Source organism: Phyllobates terribilis, unplaced genomic scaffold (assembly GCF_046119375.1).
Source record: "Phyllobates terribilis strain yellow unplaced genomic scaffold, ASM4611937v1 Scaffold_11__3_contigs__length_659146591, whole genome shotgun sequence".
Taxonomy (NCBI): Eukaryota; Metazoa; Chordata; class Amphibia; order Anura; family Dendrobatidae; genus Phyllobates; species Phyllobates terribilis.
The window spans coordinates 119,928,947-119,947,256 of record NW_027362771.1 but is presented as its reverse complement, the minus strand read 5'-3'; the positions used below and the strand labels follow the sequence as shown (position 1 = coordinate 119,947,256).

Here is an 18,310-nt window from a genome sequence, read left to right as displayed (position 1 = left end):
CAGGAGAAATTGCACAACAAATTTCATGTTGCAATTTCTCCTGTTACCCTTATGATAATGCAAAATTAGGGGATGAAAAACATTTTTGTGGGAAAAATGTGAAAATTTTATTTTTACAGCTCAATATTGTAAACTTCTGTGAAGCACCTGGGGGTTCAAGGTGCTCACCACACATCTAGATAAGTTCCCTAAGGGGTCTAGTTTCCAAAATGGTGTCACTTGTGGGGGGTTTCCACTGTTCAGGCACATCAGGGGCTCTCCAAACGCAACATGGCGTCTGCTAATTATTCAAACAAATTTTACATTCAAAAAGTCTAATGGCGCTCCTTCCCTTCCGAACCCTGCAGTGCGCCCAAACAGTGGTCTTCCCTCACATATGGGGTATCAGCGCGCTCAAGAGAAATTGCACAAAAAATTTTGGGGCCATTTTTTCCTGTTACCCCTGCGAAAATAAAAAAAATTGGGTCTAAAGTAACATTTTTGTGAAAAAAGTTAAATGTTAATTTTTTTTTCCACATTCTAAAAATTCCTGTGAAGCACCTGAAGGGTTAATAAAGTTCTTGAATGTGGTTTTGAGCACCTTGAGGGGTGCAGTTTTTAGAATGGTGTCACTTTTGGGTATTTTCTGTCATAAAGACCCCTCAAAGTGACTTCAAATATGATGTGGTCCCTAAAAAAATGTTTTTGTAAATTTTGTTGTAAAAATGAGAAATCGCTGGTCAACTTTTAACCCTTATAGCTCCCTAACAAAAAAAAATTTTGGTTCCAAAATTGTGCTGATGTAAAGTAGACATGTGGGAAATGTTGTTTATTAACTATTTTGTGTGACATAGCTCTCTGATTTAAGGGCATGAAAATTTAAAGTTTGAAAATTGCAAAATTTTCGCCAAATTTCCGATTTTTTCACAAATAAATGCAAGTGATATCGAAGAAATTTTACCACTATCATGAAGTACAATATGTCACGAAAAAACAGTCTCAGAATCAGCGGGATCCGTTGAAGCGTTCCAGAGTAATTACTTCATAAAGTGACAGTGGTCAGAATTGAAAAATTTGGCCCGGTCACGAAGGCAAGAACAGGCTCTGGCACGAAGTGGTTAATGTATTCCACCAGCTTGTTTGATTCAGTCAAGCTTTATATTATATCAATAGATTAGAGTTTATGTGCAGATAATATAAACTAGTATTGTAGTACAGTTTAAAAGTTTAGTACTAAATATTTCTGGCTATTTTAAACTTAAAAAATTGCTATAAGACCATAAGTGATTGTGGAATTTTGCTGAAAATTGCTAAACTTTTCTTAACATCTGTGGATGACAAACCGTAGCTGTAAAAAGGGATCTGCTTGAAAAGTCACCAAATTCACCGTTTGAATATAAAAGCAATTTATTAAAATTCAAGGTCATTAAATCATTCAATGATTTAATATCAGTATAAAGGCACCGTGATTCTCTAGGTACACCTTTTAATTTTTGTTATCATGCTTGACTAGACATCAATCAGACTTAGCCACAGAACCAGTTCTTCTCTTATTACATAATATTGATGTAGTGTTGAAGAGGATTAAAATGGCATTTATATTTATGGTTTAAATAAAATTACTCTCCATGTCAGATTTGAAATAAAAGTTAATTAGAACAAGTCTAACAAGACAGTTTCACACCAAAATAACCAAATTAAAAAAACAAAAATAATCACCAAAGTTAGCTTTTTTTCATTTAAAATACCATATTAAAAATAATTTTGTAATGCTTCAAAAAAACACAAGATCTTACTTTATTAGCTAAATAAATACAAGATACTTATAAAAATGTTATAGATTTTCTAGAATTTGCATCTATATTTAACATTGTATGAAAAATCATGAACAACTTCAAATCATGACAAGAGTTAGCATTTTAAAACACTAAGCTAAGCCCAGAGTGGATATAAAAACAGGCACTTCGGGACATTAATAAAGCATTGACATCATATGGTCATATTTCAGTCCAATGAGTCGTCAGTTATTGCTTTGGATTACAGTATTACACATAGGGATAGATGATATAGACTAAATAAAATCTACATTTTTCAACTTAAGGACGATTTTTAATCTCAAATTTTCTTTTTTTCCCCACTTAACAAGCCAAAAGAATGTCTCATGGCTCATTTTTTGCATAAAGGAAGCATTGCATGCACAGTAATACCCTAGAGAGGGTGTACACTTCTCACACAACCCCTTCTGAATTACTATGTTTTCCCCAAATAAAACACCTATACTCAACTCTGATGCCGGCGCTGTTCCAGTGGTGTCGGGACTAGCTCTTCTTGGGCTCTCGTTACATTTTTGTCAAGGTATCCCTGGGCCAATTCACTACCCCATACCCTCCTTCGGACATAACTGATATCTGGGGGAAGTGAAAGGTGTGGCTGCCTTCTTACTTCCTCCGGATGTCTGATTTGTCCGAAGGAGGGTAGAGTGAAGTGGCTGCAGGGAGAGCCAGTGCTGACACCGCTGGAATGGCACCAGCACCGGAGGGGAGTATAAGTATTATTATTTTACTTGGAGGAAACAGTGATTGAAAAGGAGTTGTCCAAGTAGAAGACAACCCCTTTAAAGAAATTGTCTCCAGATAATCTTCAAAAGCACACAACTCTCTCTTCCTGCTTTGTTGGGGAAGGTGCATTACTAAAGATTGACAATTTAGACCAGTAGCATAGCCACACAATAGCACTAAACTGTGCTTTCTACCAGGGTGCTAGAAGAGGCAGATTTGCCTCTGCAGCAAGAGAAAGGGGAAGGATACCGAGACTGGTCGGACTCATGTGCTCCTTGCCTAGGTAATCAGCCAGGCTTTGTCTGCAGATTGGTCGGTAAGCTAGACATGCTCTACACTGTAAAATTAAAAATCCCTTCATTCTTGTGAACACAGACAATTTTTATTAAGGGGTAAATTGCAATCATGCTTGTTTTTCCAAACCTTTTACAATTTTGAACTTAAGACAACCACTTCATGTACAGACTACTTGAATTGTCCCTTAGAGTTCTGATAATAAAGGGATATATACATTAAAGGAATACAAAAAACTATTGCTGAAATCTAGAAAGAACGCCAATATTCACCTGTTAATTCTGCCTTTCTTTCAATTCTACAGGTCTTTCTCTTGTCCTACAATGCTAACATGCCATACAGGCACAGCAGTGCAAGACATGTTTAACACTGGCGGAGACCACTGGAGCAGCAGGGACGTTAACAGAGTACAAGCACTTCACAATATCCTTGCTTGTTGCAATTTTAAGTCCTGGAAATTGCTGTATATAAATTTTAGTCATGTGAAAAATGAGGCCCTGTAACCAACATCCACAGCCACTGGATCTTTGGGTGTGTACATGCAATTTGTTCATTGTAGGCTGTGTGCGATATCAAGGATGTGATATACTGCACATGATGATTGTGGAGCTGTGTGGTATACAATGATGAAAGTTGGTAGAACACAGTTGCTCTTTACTTCACCTCATAGTCCACAAAGAAGCAAGCCTGCTTCAATCACGTTATGCAAGAAGAGACCAAGGCTCATGTGGATGAGTTGTTGGGTTCATTAGAGTTGGGGGGGTGGAAAAGGGCATCCACATACAGCTAGGTGAGACACACCAGGAGGGAGAAGTGTGGGGACATGGGACATACACATGCACTTCAAAAGACTATTCTTGACCAAACAGCAGCAATGCACCTAGATTGGCTCTCAGCATCAGTTCTACAGTGAACAAATGCAGTGATCACTACATGATAAGTACTTCCAGATGTAAACCTTGATTTCCATCCCTAGCACAGACAAGTGCGGCTTACAAAGTACCACAACCAGCTTGTCTCCAATCTCTTCACTACTGGTTAGAGATGGTGCACAGTGATTCACAGGACTAAGTCCAGCAGCCAGGTCAGTAATCTCTGGTCGCTGGACAATAGCCTTTAGAACGAACTCTTACATCCGCGGCATCACGTGTGATTCATGCCACAACTATGACATAGCGCCAGGAAGGTTAATCAAAAGACGAGCTCTGGGAAGATGGGAGGTGGTTCTCAGGGCTCCTTTCCATCAAGCACAGATTAATGTTGCGCCGATGGACAGGGTCCTGCAAATCAACTCTACTGCTGGTCCAGATATTAGACCCACCCAAGAGTGCGGGGGTTAAAAATAATTTTCAATTCTGAACAAAATCAATATTATGGGCAACTGAAATGTCAAATTATTTTGCTTAATACACCAACAATAGCTACAAGATAATATAATGCTAGATAGAAGAAACTGTAATCTGAGGTCATGTGAAACAGTTATTCCCAAAATGTTACAAGATCTTCTCTATCCATCTTTCTCTGGCAGTCCCGTAGACAATGAATAACGTGTAGGTCGAGCATGTGCACTTACACTCCATTCAAGATGGGGCTCTAGGGAGACCAATTCTCATCTTTCAGATCCTTCTTCTCAACTTCGCTCAAAGTTCCAAAGATCAGCAATTTATCCTCTATCCTACGAATGAGGGCTAGCTTACTGATCAAGGGAATAACTCTGTAAGCACATTTCAATCCAATTCTGCTGTCCCACTTTAGTTATATGGTAGCTAGACAGCTATCTTTATACGGCACTTTAATTTCCACATATTGAATATGCAACAGTAAGGGTAGAACAAATGGTTACCAAGAGCTAAGTGATGTAATATCTTTCTTGTCCGAGTTTTCAGGAAGCGGTACAGATTATCACAAAACAAGAAACACTGGGAAACCGAAAATTAACTTGCTGAAAATTCATAATGTATTTCATTGTGGGGAGGGCCAAAATATTCACCCACTGCAACGCAAGGTAGCACAGTCGAGTTTGCTGTAAACTAGTCATCTCTCCTCAAAAGCAGTCATTTATCTCCTTGAATTTTTTCTTGGGAAAAAAAAAAGGACAGTCCACACTTGCTTAAAAAAAGTAGAGACGAGACAAGCCTTGTTGCACAATTACTGACTATATTGCCAAAAAATAATCCAATAAGTCATCAATATGACGAGTACTGATGTAAAATCACTTAAAACATCCCTACAGCATGAAGTCAGCAGTCTTAATAGTGAGCTTTTAACCTTTTATTCTCTTCACGAAGTTTCTCTATCTCGGCGACTAAGTTTTCATTTACGGAGTATCTTTCAAGTAACATTTGAATTTCACTCTAAAAATAAAAAAAAGAAGTAAATGTAAGGCGAATGCAGGTGAAATAAATGGAAAACAAATGCATTATTTATACCAAAATAGAAAGAAAAACAAGCAACACTAACATGAAGAAAAAACTATTTCTCTTGCAGAAATAATACAAAAGGAAACTACTGAAAACTTTCAAGTAAAAAGAAAAGAAAGAGCAGTTAAACTGCAGGTAATGTATGTCAACATGGATTTCAGCAATTTATTTTACTGGAGTTAGTAGACACAAAGAGATTAGATCCTTTGGCATGTTTGTAAACCAATGGCCAAAAAAAAACAACAAAATAATTTTTTTTCTAGGCAAAAAAAGAACAAGCATACAACATCTGAAAATGTACAGCAGAGCAGCAAACGTGGCAGTAACATTTCTTAGGCTATGTGCCCACGATGCAGAAATGCTCCGGATTTTTCCTGAGCGTTTCTGCATCTCCCTGGCAGAAAAAACGCCTGCGGATTGTACATGCGTTTTCCTGCCAGGGACATGCGGAAGTGAAGAGTTTTTCACATGCGTTTTTGCATGCGGGTTGTCAAGCGCTTTCCAAGCAATTTTAGCATCACTTGGAAAGTGCTTATCAACTTGGTCACACTATATAAATCCATGCAACCGGCATGGATTTATATAGTGTGACCAAGTTATAGTAAAAGAATGGTAAAAAAAAAAAAAAAATTATATACTCACCTTCCGATGGCCACCGGTCTCCTCCGGTGCGTCCGGTATGTTTGGCGGCTTGCGGTGGTCTAAAAGGACCTTCCATGATGTCATTTAGTCATGCGACAGGTCACGCAACCGCCGACGTCAGCGGTCGCGTGACCTGTCACATGACTAAATTACGTCATGGAAGGTTCTTTGAGACCATCGCGAGCCGCCAGGAAGCATCGCTATGGAGACTGGAGGCCATCGGAAGGTGAGTATAATGTTTACTTTTTATTTTAAATTCTTTTTTTTTTACAGGTACTATGATACCCGGGTCTGGAGGAGAGTCTCCTCTTCTCCAGACCCGGGTACCATCCGCACGTTGAATCGCTTAATATCAGCATGTGCACATGTGGTCATGCGGATATTAAGCGATTCAATGCAAGTCTATGGCGGCCAAGTCACCGCGATTCCACAAAATAATTGGTAGTGTTGCGGATTTTTCCGCAATGATAATCCGCAGCGGAAATTTCCGCACCATGTGCACAGCACATGCGGATTATCATTGGGGAACATGGCAGGCCTTCTACCAAGCGTTTTTTAAGCATTTCTGCAGAGGAATTGCTGCTGCGGAAACGCTTAAAAAACGCATAGTGGGCACACAGCCTTAGTCTTTTTATGTCCCATCACTGAGATATCGCTTTACTTTTCCTTATGCAGTTCCTAAAATGGGTTGTACATAATAAGGCTTCCAAATAACGTAAAAACTTACCCCGCAGCTTCTCCTAGGAGTAACGGTTTCCAGCAAGGACTATATTTAGATGTTCTATATCTTATATAACTTCTATTAACTAGGTTTCTGTGTGTTCAGAACAAGTAGTAGAGTACCATAAACGTACGTCTGATTTCACAAGTTCTGCATTGCACCATGTTTCCCCAACTCCCTGTCCGACACATTACAAGCTGTGAAATGAACCTTCCCTCTAATGCTACAAAGCATTAAAATAATATTAAGTGAACAGACAAACCGGTAACGAATAAAGCAGTGTAACATACATTCTTAATAACTGCTTTTTCCCATAGTTCTTTTATTAAGTTTTATTACAACCATTCTTTTCCTCCACAAATGCTGAGGCAGCGAGTCTGCACATTGTTACTTCCACTAGCACACTTAATATGAAAAGATTACTTGCAATCGCCGTGCACAAAACTCTTTCATTTCTATGCGTCAAAGACTCATCAATCCACATGGTAATTTGAAGTCATTTAGTTAAATGACTCTTGTTTCCGCTACATCTCCTGCTTTTTTCACCTTAGTATTCCCAGAAGCAAATAGACCTTATACATACCGATTGTATGTGAAACTGTTTTATCATCTCCACTTGTAAATTGATAATATCTCGATGACATGCTTCCCTAAAAAGACAAAAATCGAGAAGAAAATACTAAACAAGTTATGATCCACAATCATCAATTCATACCATTACTTGAAAGAGGTTTTCCACCTTTGGAGTCTTTTTTTAATTCATTTAATGCATATATTTGGGGCTAAAAATCATTTTACAATTGGATTTCATAGAAAATTTTGCACCGGTTGGTTTCTACAGGCCTTTTATTTCCCTGCACATTCTACTTTAGTGTTGTCTGTGGTCATGAATTAGCAGAGAGGAGCTCAGAGATAAAAGACTAATGAACTTCATTGTCAGATAGTCATAGCAGGCTGACTGATTCTTAGTTAACTTATTCTGCAGCCCAAGTGCAAAATTTCTAATGAAACCCAATTGTAAAAAATGTTTTTAGTCCTAATAACTTGCATTTAATGAGAATCTGTCAACAAGTTTTTGCTATTTAAGCCAAAAGCAGAATAATATAAAGCAAGAGAGTCCGATTCCAGGGATATTACTTTTTAGGCTGTGTGTTGTACTTTCAACACAATAGGTGTTTTATCAGCAGGAGATTATCACTAGAGAACCAAGTCTCACGTTCATGCCAGCTAATCTGTGTAACTCCAACCCCCACCATTAATTAGCAGCTTGCGCACAATGCAGGGTGTACACGGGAAGCTGCCAGTCAGGGGTGTTTGCGCAAAAAAATTAACAATCTGAGAACTGAAACATCTATAAACAGAGAAGATAAAGATTTTTTGCAAAACTCCACCAAGCAGCCAACAACTGACAGATCCATAAAATCAGGCTCTCGGCCACTAAAGTATGCTGCCATCAGATAACATATCAAAAACCTGCTAACCGATTCCCTTTACGTAAAAGAAATATTAAAAATAATGTCAATCAATGCAGGACAAGACACAATTAGCGAGGATGACCAGAGAGTTCTCCTTGGTAACTGGCAGACTACCAAGGCCACATGCAATGAAAATAAGGTTCTAAGTGGGTAATAAATGCTGCCGATTGCTTCTACAGTGGTGGCAGGCTAAAAAAAAAAAAACTAGGTGGGAGGTCATCATGTGATGCCCACTGTGGTCTGTTTTGTTCAGAACCAAATCTCTGTTCAACTTATGCATAACTCAGGAGGAGGCCGGCGCAGGAAGGAGCAAGAGGCCAGAGAATCAGTAGAGCTGTAGGTGCAGACCAAGTCTCTGCACTTGCAAGCTGAACTGCATGAGGCCACGGTCACACGTTCAGTATTTGGTGAGTTTTTGACCTCAGTATGTATAAGCCAAAATCAGGAATGGGTGATAAATACAGAAGTGGTGACGTGTTTCTATTATACTTTTCCTCCGATTGTTCCACTCCTGGTTTTGGTTTCCAAATACTGAGGTAAAATACTGACCAAATACTCAACGTGTGGACAAGCCCTAAGAATTCACCGATGGATTATAAGACAATGGAGACACAGGTTTGTAATATAAAGGTATGGTGGTTATCATCATTACAGTTACTTTACAGTGATAATGTTAATTCCGGAGTGTAAAAACCTGCTGGCAGATTCCCTTTAAAGGTGCTCTCCAAAAAAAGGAAAAAAAAAAAAAAAAAAAAAGTATAAAATGGCAATATATATAATATAATATATTGTAGTCATCATATTATATAGCACTGTGTACATACAATTGCTCATTTCGCCTTTGTACATAGCTAATTCTTCTCTTTTCCATTAGGTCTCTGACATCACGTGATTAAAAACTGACTACATGAATCCTTCTAAGTTCTATGTAGAAACAGGAAGTCTCTTTTCCCTCAATGAGTCATCACTGCAAACGTCCTTGGCAGGGGGAAGAGTGGAGCAGCTGGGTTAGGGGTTCAAGAGGGGGATGATAAATGCAGGGTTAAAAGACATTCTGCTACTAGATAAAGCTTAGAAGGATTCCGCTAGTCTGTTTTTAATCACTGATTACTGAGAAATCAGTGTTTGAATTGATATCTGAAGGAGGCTATAGATATGAAGCCTTGGTCCCTCCAGCTTTACTTCCTGACAAGCACCCCATCCTCCTGCTTGACTCATTGCCTGAAGTCACACAGCATGGAGGCTAAAGAGCAGTCACTCAAGCAGGAGTAGGTGGCACTGGGTGCGGAATAGAGATGGAGTGACAGATCTACAATAGCTCTTCTGCATATCAATTCAAACGCAGTAATGGACTGGCCACCTAAAGGTATTGCTGGACCAGTTCTACGAACAGATTCTTCTTTATTCAAACAAAGTTCATACAGAGGATACAAGAGAGTGTGAAGGCAAATAGATTAGCAATGGCATTGCGCAGTCATCAACGCGTTTCAGATGTAAACACACCCGCCATCATGGTTAAGGGTGTTTTTACACCCGAAACACATTGATGAAATTTTGCTGACAGATTCCCATTAAGGCCATGGCCCCACTATCAGTATTTGATCAGTATTCGGTCAGTATTTTTTCTCAGGAGTGGGAGCCAAAACCAGGTGAGGAACAATCAGAGAAAAGGTATAATAGAAACAAGTCACCAATTCTGCATTTATCACCCACTCCTGGGAAAAATTACTGACTGAATACTGACCAAATACTGATAGTGGGGCCATGGCCTAACACATATCGTGGTTTACTTCACACATGTTTTCTGTATTGCTCATCTTTTTTGTTTTCACATGTGTCCCTTTGTGGTTTTGCTGCCTTCAGTCTGAATATTACAATAAGATCAAGGAAAACCATTGAATTAACAAGTGTGTCCAACTTTTGACTGATTCATTAAAATGACTGTCGTCTTACTACACTGAAAGAAACTCCTCAGCAAATGCAGTAAAATAAAGAAAAATATGCAGATTTTAATCATAACCAAGATGGACAGTTTGTGTAGACAGTGAAAAAGTAGTAGTTAGGATGATTTATTCACACTCTATAAATAATTAGCACAAAAAATAAAATCTGTTGAAAATAGAAAAAGAAAAGACTTGTCAGCACATTTATTCTGCAATTCGAGTTCCATTATTGACAAGTGATTAGAAAGTCTCTCGAGGACTTCAGCTCTAGATCTACATATGTGGTTCACAGGCTTTCAATTCCAACAGCTGGTTAGAAAGCTATCTGCTCAGAACAGTTCCTCCCGAGTCCTACCACAGTTCACAGCGTTGAAAAGGGTCAGAGCCTCCCACTGTCAGTCGCGTTTCTTCTTAAGAACTATCAGACATAAAACCATCTGGTAGACTGTCTTTATATAGTGAAAAACCATGAACAGACTTTTTAGGTCATTGTCAGAGCAACATAATATAATGTCTAATGCAACAAAGTTTTAAGGAGTTTACTAACAAAATGGGGTTTAACAATATCGATCATTTGCGATACATACAATATAAATAGACAAAATGCTTTGCCTAAGTTCTTTTCAATTCTCTGTTCTAACAATTCAGTCAACATATGGAGATGTCTTTTTTAGAGTAGTAGAAAACAACTATTACTCTGGCATCTGATAGTACTTTATTACTGCTAATGTAAAATCTCACAAGTAATCGTTCCAATGCCAGATGATCAAAAATGTGCTTAATAGTCAAAATATTACAAACCTAAATGTGTGGTATAAGGTTCAGAAACTTTTTGAAACGCTGTATATTAATGCAGAAAAGGCAGATGGCAAGGTTAAAGGAAAAGGCATAACAAAATACTTGCCTATAAAATCCTTGTCACCAGGTTTCAAAATACAAACTTGATGCTTTACTAAACACCTGATGACATCGGTGTACTTACTCGAAAATCCATTTCAGAATAGCTGTACAATCTTGATATGAAAATGAACATTGTATGAGTCCAGTTATGGAGTGAAAGACTTCAGGAGTCCAAGTGTATTCAAGTCTCTGAGTACCCAACCTGACAGCTGCAGCTTGTACTTAGCAGTGTAGGATCACAGCAGCAGAAGGGACACCAAGTAGCTGCCAATCAAGTTAGGTAGGCAGAAATAAAGAGCAAACATTCAAAAAAAATCCTATGACCATTGGGACATGGATTTTCAAAGCAGTACACCATTCTCATTAAGTCTACGAGAGCTATATATCAACCTATGCCATTAGTACTGTGAAATCTGGTGACATCTACTTTAAGGGATTCCCTCTGTAAAAGTACATAACCAAATATGAGATTTGGAAAGACACTGTCCTGATTTAATAACCCATGATAAGTAATTTGAAGACATTTAATATAAGGTAAGGCTGTACAATCTGAGGCTTTCTCACCAATCCAAAGTTTAGCATCTGAATATCTAACTGTGATAGCACATGTAAAACACTTAACCGCTTCCCGACCGCCCACTGTAGATAAAAGTCCGCGCTGCCTGGGCTCTGTGCAGCGCGGACGTTTAAAAACGGTGGGTGGTCCCGCAGCACTCAGGACCCCCAGGGTCTTGCAAGCGCTGCGGAAGCGGTGCAGAGCGACAACTCTGACAGGGAACATCATCGGGACCTGATTAGATCAGGTCCCAGTGATGTTAACCCTTAGCTGTCTTCTATATGCCGCGATCTATAGTGATCGCGGCATATAGAAGACAGCAGAAGGAGAGGGGGGTCGTCCACTTACCTCTCCGACGGCCCCCTTATACCTTCCAGGACCTGACGTTGCTATGGCAGCTGGAGGTCACATGACCGCCTCCAGATCTGCCATATATGGTGTCCTGCCTGGCTCAGCCTGCAGCTGAAGACAGGCAGGAGACTGACTGTGAAACAGTCAGGGAAGATCTCATGTAATGTAATACATGTCTATTACATTACATGAGATCAGTGATCAGAAAAATAAAAATTAATGTCCCATACAGGGACTAAGTAAAAATGTAAAAAAAAAGTAAAAAAAAATGTTTTTAAACTGTTAAAAAAAATTACAAAATAAATAAAAATAAATAAATAAAATATTAAACCGATAAATAGATATATTTATGCAAAAATAAAAAAAGTACACATATTTGGTATCACCGCGTCCGAAACAACCCGAGCTATAAAACTGTCACACTAATTAACTCCTTCTGTGCACACCGTAATAAAAATAAATAAAAAACGGAGCAAAAAACTATGCTTTTTCCTCATATCGCCAAACAAAAAGTGGAAAAAAATGCGATCAAAAAGCAAAATGGAAATAAAAATGGTATAGCAGAAAACGTCATCTTGTTCTGCAAAAAACAAGCCACCATTCAGCTCCATCAGCCGAAAAATAAAAAAGTTATAGCGCTCAGAATAAATCAATGCAAAAAAAATATTTTTTCTATAAAATGGTTTTATTGTGTAAAAGCGCCAAAACATAAAAAAATATACAGTAAGTGTAGTATCGCTGTAAAAGTACTGACCCGAAGAATAACGCTGCCTGATCACTTTTACCACACGCAGAACGGCATAAAAAAAAACCTCAAAAAACAATCCCTGAATTGTTAGTTTTTGTTAATTTTACCTCCCAAAAAACGGAATAGAAAGCGATCAAAAAATGTCACGTACCCAAAAATGGTACTAATAAAAATGTCAACTCGTCCCGCAAAAAACAAGCCGTCACATGACTCTGTCGGCCAAAATCTGGAAAAATTATAGCTCTCAAAATATGGCGATGCAAAAACTAGATTTTGCAAAAAAAAAAAAGCGTCTTTTAGTGTGTGACAGCTGTCAGTCATAAAAACCCAATATAAATCTGGTATCTCTGTAATCGCACCGACCCGAAGAATAAAGTAATATAATCAGTTATATCACACTAGGAACGGCGTAAAAAATAAATAAAACCAATTCTTCACCTGCTACTGATTAGTTTATTATGTCTCCCAAAGATCCCAGTAAGGCGCAGAGCCTTACATTTATCCTGCGCTCTGTGCTGAGCACTTACCCCAGAGTTTCCGTGTAAATCTCTGAAATACGTGATTCAGCCAGAACCCATGAAGGGAGATTCCCTGTAATGAGCCAGATATAGGCCACTGTGGATGCCGTCTGGCCTGGGATCCCACGGTGTCATTTGTTTTAGGCGTGCATAAAAGTGCGGTTGGCCACAGTTTTGTGCACTTCTGAAAAAAAGGACACCGCTAAACAGAGGCCAGACGGAGTCCAGAGTAACTCTGCTGCCTCATTACAGTGAATGGATCCCGCAGGGGTTTCATCTGAATTACATCACTTGGAAATTTAGATGGAAACCCCGATGTAAGTGCTCAGCCTAGAGCGCCGGATAAACAATATGTAAAATGTTCCCAATAAAAGCTCAGTCCTCAAAAAAAGCTAGTCCCCACTCAGGTCCGTCATCTGTTAAAAATATAAGGGACTTCCAAGTTACTGGTAGCAGAAAGGCTCTGGAAAAGCGAAATGGCCCTTGCCCCCCAAAAGAAATTCAGAAAATTTTGTGCTCCCAAATCCAAATGCCTATTCTACAATAATTTGTTCTCCAATTGTCAAATAGCGCTCCGTCCCCCCCAGATCTTGCCGTATGGCTGAGTGGTACGATACAGCCACATATGGGGTATTGCCACTTTTAGAAGAAATTGTGTGACACATTTCGGCACCATTTTTACCCATTGCCCTGTGTTAAAATGTAAAATCTGAGGGTAAAACATTTTTTTGTGGTAAAAATATAATTATGCTTTTTTCACTGCCCAATGGTATAAATTTAAAAATTAAAAAATACTCACTACTTCCCTAGATGAATTCCTTGAGAGGTGTAGTTTACAAAATGGGGTCACTTGTGGGGGTTTCTGCTGTTTCGGCATGTCAGCGACTCTTCAAATGTGACATGGTGTCTGCTGCCTATCCCAGCCAACATAGCGCTCCTTTCTCTTCCGAACCCTGCCGTACACCAAAGCAGTGGTTTTCCCCCACATATGGGGTATCGGCGTACTCAGGAGAAATTGCACAACAAATTTCATGGTGCAATTTATCCTATTACCCTTATGATTATGCAAAATTAAGGGATGAAAAACGTTTTTGTGGGAAAAATGTGAAAATTTTATTTTTACAGCTCAATATTATAAACTTCTGTAAAGCGGCTGGGGGTGCAAGGTGCTCACCACACATCTAGATAAGTTCCCCAAGGGGTCTAGTTTCCAAAATGGTGTCACTTATGGGGGGTTTCCACTGTTTAGGAACATCAGGAGCTCTCCAAACGCAACATGGCATCCGCTAATTATTCAGACAAATTTTACATTCAAAAAGTCTAATGGCGCTCCTTCCCTTCCAAACCCTGCAGTGCGCCCAAACAGTGGTTTTCCCTCACATATGGGGTATCAGCGCGCTCAAGAGACATTGCACAAAAAAATTTGGGGTCCATTTTTTCCTGTTACCCCTGTGAAAATAAAAAAAATTGGGTCTAAAGTAACATTTTTGTGAAAAAAGTTAAATGTTAATTTTTTTCTTCCACATTCCAAAAATTCCTGTGAAGCACCTGAAGGGTTAATAAAGTTCTTGAATGTGGTTTTGAGCACCTTGAGGGGTGCCGTTTTTAGAATGGTGTCACTTTTTGGTATTTTCTGTCATAAAGACCCCTCAAAGTGACTTCAAATATGATGTGGTCCCTAAAAAAATGTTTTTGTAAATTTTGTTGGAAAAATGAGAAATCGCTGGTCAACTTTTAACCCTTCTAGCTCCCTAACAAAAAAAAATTTTGGTTCCAAAATTGAGCTGATGTAAAGTAGACATGTGGGAAATGTTGTTTATTAACTATTTTGTGTGACATATCTCTCTGATTTAAGGGCATGAAAATTCAAAGTTTGAAAATTGCAAAATTTTCAAAATTTTCGCCAAATTTCCGATTTTTTCACAAATAAACACAAGTGATATCGAATAAATTTTACCACTATCATGAAGTACAATATGTCACGAAAAAACAATCTCAGAATCAGTGGGATCCGTTGAAGCGTTCCAGAGTAATTACTTCATAAAGTGACAGTGGTCAGAATTGAAAAAATTGGCCCGGTCACGAAGGCAAAAACAGGCTCTGGCGCGAAGTGGTTAAGTAAATATAAATCACTCACAGACATACCAAATATCAACTGGCTACAACAAATCCACCTGCTACCACAGTTTCCCAACTACTGGAAATATATATATATACTAAAAAACGTGCCTCTTCAAAAAAGAATCTGATTATCCTCATCTCTGCAGTGCCTTGCAGAAACTTGTTGCTCTTCTACAGTTTCTCTGAACTGTACTGTTTTCACATGCTTGGGTACTACTGAAAAGCCTATCAAATGTATAATCCATATGCTACATGCCAAGGGTGCTTTCACACAGCGTTTTGTCACCCGTTCAGAGGCTCCATCTAGGCATACTTCCGAATTCCCCGGCAAAACGGGATTCGGGTGTATGCGCCGACGGAGCCATAGACCATAATGGTGCCAACAGAGTGAACATGTGCTCTGTTCTGCATCATTTTCAGGCGTGTACGCCTACTGTGGGCAGACACCCAGATGTAGTTGAGTCAAAAATGATGCACAGCAGAGCACATGTTCACTCTGTCGGCACCATTATAGTCTATGGCCCCATCTGTGCATAAGCCCGAAAGGACCAAGGAGCAGGTGACAAAACGCAGTGTGAAAGCACCCTACGGAAAACATCTTAAAGCTGCAATTCCCTACATTCCTGTTCTGCTATCAGCTATCGACTGAACAATGTTTATGTTAGTCATAAAACTCCTTTGTTTGCAATAGCCATCTTAACACTTCACTATGTTAACAGGTTCATTTTTTCAGTATGTTGTGCCACAGAGTTCAATTCATTGTTTTGGTAAGTTACCTGAAGTCATCAAGGGTTTCTTCAATCATATTTCTAATAAAATTAATCTGAACAGATGTTAGCGGTGCTCCAGATTTCTCACGAGCCAATGAGTCTGCTATTTTTTCTGACAGGGAAGAGGCAACTTCAGAACTCACAGCATTGGGCATCTTTGGACCTGCCAGAGAAAGTTACAAGTTATTAGCACAACTGCACCCACCAAATGACCCACTAGTACTCCTACACTTCCTGATTTGGAATGCATGGAAAGAGATGAAACAGATGACCGAAGAAAACAGATTGAGTAAAAATGTAGGAAGGGAGAAAGGGAATAATTAGATTAGTGACGTGAGGTGATCGGAAATGTATTTTTAAAGCACACTTAAAAGTGTGGACACTGGGAATTAACCAGATTGTCTGAGGTAGTGTAATCCAGAGAACTTGTGCAGCATGAGGGAAGTCTTGGGACATGAGAGTGGGAGGTCTTTTGACTATAGAGGATGTCAGTCTTAGGTAATTAGTGAAACAGAAAACATGGGTAAAGTGATAGAGATGAAGGAGGATACATAAGGGGGTGTAGAACTGTGGAGAGCTTTATGGGTAAGTGTGATAAGTCTATATTGTACTCTGTAGTTTAATGGTCCCAACCTTTTTTAACCTTGATAGACACATCCAGTGCCACCCTCCCCCAGAAGTGACACCCAAAGTTCCCCATTACTGAATTAACAGCCAAAGCTTCCCCCACAGAAGGCACATTGAGACTGTGTCCCCCCCTCCCTTATAGGCAGTATACTTACATCCAGGGGTTGCCACTTTACTCCTATTCAGTATTCTCGCATCAAGCACATTCACCACACAACTGCAACCAGTTTCAAGCACACCTCTACCTGGCAATATCATCCCATCTACAGTTTATTATATTCCCTCTACGGCCAATATATGTGCACCCACATCTTTTCTGTTACCATCTTGAGACCTTCTCTTTATAGCTGCTTGCTAGACTTGTTGCTAATGTAGAAAACTGGCAGCCAGCCGATAGCCACACATAATGGGCCAGCAGGCCACATGTGGCTCCTGAGCCACAGGTTGGGGACCCCGCGGATGGAAAGCCACAGCAATGACATTAACATCGCCAAGGCATTAGTGTAGCGGCTAGACAGAAGTATGACCCTTTCTGCTGCATTCAGGATATTGGTTTAGTAAGTGAGATAGATTAGGAGTGGAGTCCAGTTGATAATGAATCAGGGCAACAGTAAGAGTTTTTGCAGTGTCAAAGTAAGAAAAGGACAAATTCTTGCAATGTTTTTTAAGGTGCAGGTGAAATGAATGAGCAAGTGATTGGATAAAGGGAGTAAAGGAAAGACCGTTGTCAAATATAACCTGAAGACAAAGAGCGTGCTGCCTGGGACTGAAGGTGGAGCCACGCACAAAAATGGTAATATCAGCTTTAGGTCGCTCTTTATTATATGCTCATGCCCATCAATCATTACTTTATAGCAGTTATACACATGATCATTGAATAAGCCACATACTTAATGGTTTTGTACCGCCAACTGAAAAGTCTTGTTTTAACTGGGATGGAATTTGCTTGCCCATTCTTTCACTTATGTCCGGTGTCCGAGAAATGGGAACAGGTGAAGAATTAACAATTTGTTCACTGCTTGTTGATTTAAAAGGCTAGAAAATGGAGAGAAAAAATGTATATCTACCACTTCATATTAGTGACAATTGCATATTACATTACTACTATTACAATAATACAATCCCAAACATATAAAGATTACAATACATGTAGAGATCATGGCTTTATCAGACACATAGCATGTAGTATGCATATGTCAAATCATTAAAAGGGAAGGCCTATGATGGCATGCCATATCACAGCCATTGAATACATCATAAAAATGTAATAATTTATGCAATTGGCATAGTGTGATTAGGTTGTCATCCTGTATGATTTAAGCCATTATATCTCACAGCATCTCAACACTTTTTTTTTAAACATCATGTAATATTTATTTTTATGACCCATACAGTGAATGCAATGAGTAATGACACAACAACCCTTTTAACCAACAACAGATAGTTTGGTGTATGAATTACCTGTTTAACATTATCATTTACATCCTGTTTTAGACTATGTGGTTTTCTCGATTTAAGCTCTACATCTTGGGGCTCATCTTCTTCTTTGATGGGACTACCAATAATTAAGTGTAAAGGAGAGGAATGCATCCCTTGAGTATTGGAACCTACAGGATGTCGTCTAGAGCCAGGAATTGCACTGAACTGAGCCAAGTAATCAAGGTCTACGATTAAAGCAACCAAAATA

General features: G+C 39.1%; 1 protein-coding gene across 1 annotated transcript in view; it reads right to left on the bottom strand.

Annotated features, from left to right (window-relative positions):
- Positions 1-1,368: 1,368 nt before the first annotated feature.
- NEDD1 (NEDD1 gamma-tubulin ring complex targeting factor) overlaps positions 1,369-18,310 on the bottom strand; it is a 78,944-nt gene continuing 62,002 nt past the window's right edge. Inside the window, exons 11-15 of the mRNA XM_073651576.1 lie at positions 18,085-18,287; positions 17,514-17,658; positions 16,003-16,159; positions 7,198-7,264; positions 1,369-5,185 (exon numbers count right to left, since the gene is read on the bottom strand). Coding sequence (XP_073507677.1) covers positions 5,081-5,185; positions 7,198-7,264; positions 16,003-16,159; positions 17,514-17,658; positions 18,085-18,287 — 677 coding nt within the window. The 3' untranslated portion in view covers positions 1,369-5,080. The remainder of the gene's footprint in view (positions 5,186-7,197; positions 7,265-16,002; positions 16,160-17,513; positions 17,659-18,084; positions 18,288-18,310) is intronic.